The sequence below is a fragment of the Epargyreus clarus genome, unplaced genomic scaffold (assembly GCF_041222505.1).
Source record: "Epargyreus clarus isolate Ecla_fem2 unplaced genomic scaffold, WU_Ecla_fem_2.2 ptg000003l, whole genome shotgun sequence".
Lineage (NCBI taxonomy): Eukaryota > Metazoa > Arthropoda > Insecta > Lepidoptera > Hesperiidae > Epargyreus > Epargyreus clarus.
Window position 1 is genome coordinate 5,800,933 of NW_027332211.1, and position 7,594 is coordinate 5,808,526.

General features: G+C 34.3%; 1 protein-coding gene across 1 annotated transcript; it reads right to left on the reverse strand.

Moving 5' to 3' along the window:
• Positions 1-697: 697 nt before the first annotated feature.
• Positions 698-4,235, reverse strand: LOC140751103 (dynein regulatory complex subunit 5). Its single transcript, XM_073084955.1, has 6 exons — positions 3,933-4,235; positions 3,686-3,853; positions 3,047-3,605; positions 2,477-2,604; positions 1,553-1,694; positions 698-894 (listed from the first exon to the last, which is right to left on the reverse strand). Exons 1-6 carry the CDS (start codon positions 4,215-4,217, stop codon positions 698-700), a joined length of 1,479 nt encoding a protein of 492 aa, XP_072941056.1. The 5' UTR covers positions 4,218-4,235.
• Positions 4,236-7,594: the final 3,359 nt, after the last annotated feature.

Consider the following 7,594-nt stretch of genomic DNA (forward strand, 5'->3'; position numbering starts at 1 on the left):
TCTTTTGTGGTCCCTAAAACTTATACTCACGAAATATTTATTTTTTTTCTTGACGGTAAGCCAACAACAATTGTTTTACAATATTTGCTATATAATAATGTTTGAACCATAGATATAGGATGTCAAAGATACACAATGTCAGTTTAAACGCATTACCAAAATTGATATGTGTATGTGTGCGTAATAGTGTTGTTACCGCCGTCACTTTTCTTGGCATCTTTTTCTCTCTAGTAGATTGTCTATATGAGTTGACATATGTCTTTCTCATGCTTTGTTGGTCTTTAGCGTAGCGAAAAAAATCTAAGTCTATGGTTTGAACAGTTAAATACGAATATAGTGAATGTGATTATCGTAACCTGCATTCCATGTTAGCATATGTGGCTTAAATTTTACAAGTATCTTTTTTATCTACTACTATGTAATTCTTACTGATTCGAGGTGCAATTTTGAATGCTAAAGGACTTCAACAATAATGCAATAATTTATTACAATATTAGTAAGGTGATCTAGTGCTTCTACTAAGCCAGATATCCTTACTATTATACGATATATAATAATATAGAATTTAAACAAAACCTGTCGTTAAGTTTTTGAGACATTTTTATTATGAAGTTATGAACACACTGTATTCATGTATTCGTTGACATTTTTCGAAAAATCTAATGTAATTTGGTCTTTAAAAGTATTTGTAAATAGACTAAACTTCAGGCACTCTTTCGGGGTACCGTCCGGGGATGTAGTCGGGGTTGTTGGGGTTGTACTCCCAGATGAGGTACTCTGGCTCGCCGAGGTACAGCGGCGGGATCTCATCGCTCGGCTCCGTCTCCTGGCCGATCAGATTTTTGTTACGTTCCAGCAGTTCGTTAACCTTAGCTTGAGTTTCTTCCGATATGTCTGCAATACAAAATTACAGTGTTAACAAGTACAGTAAACGACCGGCGTGGCGAAGCGTCACCACACCGGTCTGACGTGCAGAGGGTTCCAGGTTCGATCCCCGGCCGGTCAGACACTTAAATAACGATTTCTGTTTTGGATTTGGCTGTTTGTGTATTCGTCTATGTATATGTCCGTGGCACACACGACACGAGGAATCCAAGTGTAGGGCTATCAGAGTAGAAAGCATCGATATTATGCTGCAGGATAATTCATCTCAAAACATTGTTAATTCTTTGTAGTTTGACTGCAGTGGCTAGTGGACAGCCTAGTTCAAAGATTTATCTATATGACGTATAGTATTAACTGAATGCTTATTGGCGACAATACATATATTATCGAGTTCCTTTTCAGACATCTTTATCTCATTTTTAGCAACAGTGTTTATAGTATTGTTTATCTGCATCAGGCGTTCCAACTTAGTCTTCAGAATCAACAAGTCTCCTGATCAACATCGCCTGATCAGTAATGAACTTAAACATAATTTTCCATTTAAGGTTAATGACAAACCACCTTGGAAGGTAGCAGCTCTGACTACATCACATATGACATTTACCACTTCCTTATACAAAAGTACCTACATGCTAGGTAAAACCGATATATTATTACGAGTACTTACGAGTCCTTCGTAAATCAATTCTCAAAACTTTTTTATTTTGCTCAAGAGCTCGAATCAGTGTGATCTCGGCTTCGCCTGATAAGTTATTCGCGGCCATGTCCAATCTTGTCAAACCACGATTCAAACTTAGTAGGCCCGCCATCTAAAATGTTATAAATTTTACAGCAAATTGCTTTAAATTTTAGTTAATTATGTCGTTTTTTGGGGTACGTTTTGGGTTTGGGGTATGTTTGTACATCCTACAAAAATAATTATCGCTTGATTTTAGATTTGAAACCTTATAAAGTGAATATCTACATGCCTAAGATTTCATAATTTTCTCAAAGGTGTGTTAAATCTACCGATCTATACTTAGCGTCATGGTAAGCCTTACATCCTTCTCATTTTGAGAAAAAATACGTGCCCAGTAGTAGGACTGAACTGTGTCCTTGAGTACGAATAATTTCATAAAAATAATTGTATCTTTATAAGGAAATACGCATAAAATTACATATCACCACTTATCAGTTTCTAGAATATATAATCAATTATAATATCTATTACGTAATATCTACCGTGACAAATTTTCGATTAACATTAGATAATAGCCAAAAATAAATTTAACGTTGTCCGAAAATGCGCTTACAGCGATAAGACCCTCATTGTTTATTGTGAATGTATTGACAATAACTATTTAGTTACATTTTACTCATAGTCCGCATTAATGCAGTTATTATTCATATCGTATTGTATTGTTGTAACCGTGACAGGAACCGCATATAATTCACGTATAAGTATATTTCGTGACGTGTAAAACAGTCCAATAATCTTATCAACCGACTCCTTCGCATAATTTGATTGTATCCTCATTATTGCGTGATAAGATATTTGGGGCATATTAATCTTTTTATTGACCTGAAATATTGATATTATAAAACGCTAAACCTTTTCAGCCGACGCTCCGGTAAATCCACAGGAGTTGACGATTAATGTTTGAGGTTTTTCCTTGCACCGGACGAATGCTGCCGCAAAAGTTGTTGCACATTCCAAGGACATCGGATTCAAGCTAAAATCTTAGGATGAAACAAAAGATGAAGAGAAATAATAATATAAAAATTTACAGGTACCATACGTACAATGTAATAAAAGATAAGTATATGAGCAGGAAAGTGGTAGAATCCGCAATGATTCGACACCACCGCCACACCTTTTTCTCCCAAATAAGAGCTTTTGGCTTAAAAGTAAGGTAGACATACTTTTCCAATTCCAGCTTAGTCGTGGCGGTACATCTATGACCGACTTCAGGTAGAAATGTTATTTTATTTGGGGTAGATTTCAAATGTTAATGAGTGGCAGTAGCCACTTATCATCAGATGGACTGCATGCTTTTAATTAATTACTGCAGAGTGCATACTATTAATTACTTGTGGAACACTTCTTATGATGTATAGACATAGAATTATAGAAACTACTTATTTACTAAACATTTCAATATATAATCAAAGATTTGTATACCTATAAGTTCAATGGGCGCAGCTGGATTCATTTGTAATGCATAAGCAATCCCCTGTACGCCGACTTCTTTGAATCTATTGTTAGCGATCCGCACTCTTTTAATGTTTTTGTGAATGTATATGAAACCTCCTAGAGCTTTCATGCCGTAATCACCAATTTTACAATGACTGAAGTCTAGTTCTTCGATACACTCTTTTTTGACGAGATTCTGCAGAATTATCTTTACCTTGGAGCAGTCTAGGTTACTACGATTGATACGAAAAATTCTTAGATGGTTTAGGTATTCGACACCTTTACATAGTGATTCGCAGTCTCCCATGGAGAACTCAAAATATCTCGTCAAGTAATTGTCTTCCACATTATTGACGCCGAAAACCAGAGATATTTCTTGAAGATTGTATAATTTCATCAAAACTGGCTCGAGTGGTATGTGGTCATATAGTTTGGGAACGCTAAATTCACAAACGTCTTCCACGGAATTTTCATAAGGTATAGGCGGAGTTGGTTGACGTATCATTTGTAACTGATTAAGAGTCAACTCGTAAATGTAGGGGCTCACCTAAAATTGTTAAAATGAGGGAATATTATACAAAGTCATAGTCAACATTTTAATAATAAATTGGTATAATATTCTCATACCAAACTTGATAATTCAACAGCATCTTCTACAATAAAAATATCGGGTTTCACATTTTCGAGATAATCTTGTAAACATGCCGACAAAAACTTTCCTTTCCAAAACTTTACGCCCAGCTCTTTGCGCGAAGGAAACTTCGTAGCATAAGATCTTTTCCAATATTGTTCATCCTGCAAAATTATAAAACATGCTGTACCGTCCACGATTAAAAGGAAAGAAAATAAATCTAAGATAAAATATTTTAACAACCTTTATGCATGGAACGCTGTACTTAAGCGGAATATCCGCAGGATACAAATCCATTAGCATATCGACGTCTTTCTGAAGAATCCTGTGGAGTGGGTTTATTCTGTGAAATATCCTAGAGAGAGCTAGGGCTGCGAAATACGTTAGTGGTGCGGGCATAAAATTATCATCCCATTCAAAATCCTCGGCTACTATTTTGCGGGGGGCTTCGCCGGCCGACGCTATCATAAAAGGTGACGTAGCATAGGCTGCTCGGGTATTTAATGATACTACATATGGAATTTTCATTTTCGATTATGATCAAGTTAATGTTGTAAGAAAATAAAATATTATATTGCTCAGCTCAACTGACATTGACACTTTTTATTTCTTATTGTTTTTTGTGCAAATTGACTGCATTGACGGTATTTTAATTCTTCTGTAACCATAGATAGTAGAGTCTTTTAACCTAACCTTAAAATGAACGTCTCATGTTTTTTATTACGTCTCATAATTACTGCAGTATAATAAATGCTGTAAATGTGGTTACTATACTCCGCGGCGCCTATGTGTGCTATATTTAGAAAACCGTCACCGGCGTCGCCCTCTCCATTCGCCGGTAGCGAAGCGTTGAGACTTTGTGCCTGACAAGTTTCATAGTAAACACATTTTCGGGCGTTTCCGTGAATGATCGGGTAGTTTCGGATCAAAACAACGCTTGTTGCCTCGTTTTACCGGGTAGCGTGCGTGACTGTTTAGCTTGGGACTGTCATAATATTATTATATTATCAGTTGGCGTGCGTGAGAGTGTAATCGTGGAGACCGCTTCCACAGAGTTTTAATTTTCAAATAATTGTTTTATAAAATCTTTGGAGAATATAACCATGGATACTACGAAACAAACTGTGTCTAAAACTGAGAATCGATCGCAGAACGCGAATTACAATCCGTGGAATTTGCTATTTAGTACACGAAACAGAACCGAGAGTGAGAACAGTGTTAATAGCACACAAAGCTATCAATCAGGTATGTTTTGTTCATTGTAATACGTGTAATTATATAATTAGTCTTAATTTGTAGCTATTTAAAAATATTCTTTTGAAATAAGTCTTTATCTAACTACTATTATTAATTGTAAAGTTAGTTCCGTCCACACTGAATAATATTACGAAGTGACCTTAAAGAACGAGATTTGAGTTTTAATATTAGTCATAGATAAATATTTAACCTTATAAAGCTGGAGATTGTAAACTTGTTCTGTGCAGTCATAGGTGTGTGTGTTGTAGGATCACACCAACAAACCCCGGCGGTATCTATAGAGAGTGGTACTTATTGAACAGACTTTTATCTTAATTGGTTAATAATAACAGTTTGTAACGAGGCATAACTCAAATATGTTTTAATTAATGTTTGTTACGTTGCATTGCGCAAACATTTGGTTAATAACTTTAAAGATTTGACTTATTCGCCAACGTGTCATTTTGTACATTAAATAGTTAATTCTGAAAAAATAAGACTTCGGTTTATTTAGTTCACATTTCCATAATTCCCGATATCAAACCTACCTATTTCAAATACTCATTATTTCACTGACTCTACAAACTGTAAATAATTTTGTCATTTCAATTTTTTCTGAGATTTTTTATAATTTTGAAATCATTTTTACTGAATACTTGGTTCATTTTCAGGCACTCAATTCGGAACTCTTCAGAGGCAGCCGAGCAAAAGTAACGAGGAATATTTATGGATGATGTAAGTTCCTAAAACAGACTGCATTTTTAAATTCGCCATTCGCGTTATTACGTTCGCAAATTGCCAAATTGGATCTGGCCTCGGCAATGAAAAGTTTTAATTTTCCATCAGAAAATCTGCCGCTCATCCGAATTGGTAACGATTTTTCTGAAATACTTTACGTAACTTGAGGAACGCGAAACAATTTTCGTGTTATCGTTCTAAGTTATCCTTATAGAGAATCCGTACATACAAACCAGAATTATTTTTAGAATTCCTGTTTTAAACTATTTTGTTTAATATTATATGTTTCGTTATTACCTTTTTTTAGTCTACACTTGCATGAATGAATAATTACCTATTAGCTACATAACAAAGTAATTGTATATTTTATTAAAATCTTAAAAATAACAAATATATGTAGTAAACTGCAAAGCAAAATATCCAACGTTCATTTGAAATACACTTGAATTATGATAATAGCCCTAGAAAAATTTTATATTAACTCTTACGTATATACAACTCTAACATAATTATTAAACGGAAAATGTATTAGTCACTCATATGTCTTCTATAAGCATACGACCCTGTTTTTATTATAATACAATCTATATACAATTGCATCGAGTATAAAATACAATATCAATCAGGTTTTTGTCTCGCAACAATAGATGAGCCTGCAAACAAAAAGACAAAAACTTTGACGTCATCAGGGTAAATGTACTCGTCAAATTGGCGAGGCTTCGTCCAATTTAGCGAATAACCTTATTTTTGTATGAGAGAAATCTTCCGAACATATGCGGAGGGGAGAACTCCAGTTTCTGAACAACGCATATTGATAGGCTTCAGTTTTTTTGCTTTTTACCACACCAAAAAGTTTTGTGAGTATGACGTAACAAATGTAATGAAGATATCGTTAAAACTATTATTTCTGGTGGTAAAACTTCATCTTTCAATGGAATCAATTTAGGCACGAAAGCTAAATCATATCTGCCGTTCCAAATTATTGACGTAAAAACGCATCTTTAATCGACTCCAGATAAGAATTATTTTTGAGTAGGTAACAAAAAGTCATATAAGTATTTAACATAACATTTGAATTGACTGCCATTTGCTACTTTTAAAAAATATATAAACGCTATTAATTAATAGTAATTGTCTACTCAAGATGAAGATGATAATACAAATAAATGTATGTTTCATACACATATCTATACGTATTATAAAATACCTGTCGTACCGGTGTGTGGACATTTGAGTTACGAAGGAGACATTGGTCAGTAGCCTTGACACAAAAGTTTCAGGTTTTTAGCCAAATAAAGAATTTAATATTATCGAAGCCTACTTAAGCGTACAAGTATCGTTTGTTCTAGATACTTTGCTATCAACATTTGAGATAATTGGATTGCATGCGCTGTTATCGGGTCAGTAGAATGTATTGCAATATCAATTTTTAAGGGCGTATTGTGTGATAATACGATGGTACTTTACGAGTCATTACTACGACGGTACTTGATGAATCATTATTACAGTTGTTCGCAATTGTAAATTTTTGTTGTTGTTCGAAAGTGTACAAAATTTTTCATTAACCACTTTAAAGTTTTTATAAGTCTAAAAGAACAAAAAAGAAAATCAATTGACACACAAGGGGGAAAATATACTGTATTATTCTGTCTTTTTCTATGTTTATTATAGATAGAGATATAAAAAAACATGTATATTATATTGCATCATTTTCCATGATCCTTTTAACATAAAGAGAATTTCACGATATTTCACGCGAATTGCAATGCAGTTATCGAAAGAAATCTCTTTGTGCGACGAATAAAAGACTCCAATTCACAGTTTCGCCAATCAATCGCAATGTAGCATTGCAATTGCTTCGAACCACGAATTATGTAATATTCAGCGTTACATTTACCGATAGAGATTAGGTTACTGTTACTCTCGCTAAC

What these genes read in the sequence shown, in the direction of transcription:
- LOC140751103 (XM_073084955.1), bottom strand. Translation starts at nt 4,217, where the DNA reads ATGAAAATTCCATATGTAGTATCATTAAATACCCGAGCAGCCTATGCT. An exon ending in CTGTTGAATTATCAAGTTTG is followed by an intron (nt 3,606 to 3,685) that starts GTATGAGAATAT and finishes TAACAATTTTAG; the next exon opens with GTGAGCCCCTACATTTACGA. An exon ending in TGCGCCCATTGAACTTATAG is followed by an intron (nt 2,605 to 3,046) that starts GTATACAAATCT and finishes TTTCATCCTAAG; the next exon opens with ATTTTAGCTTGAATCCGATG.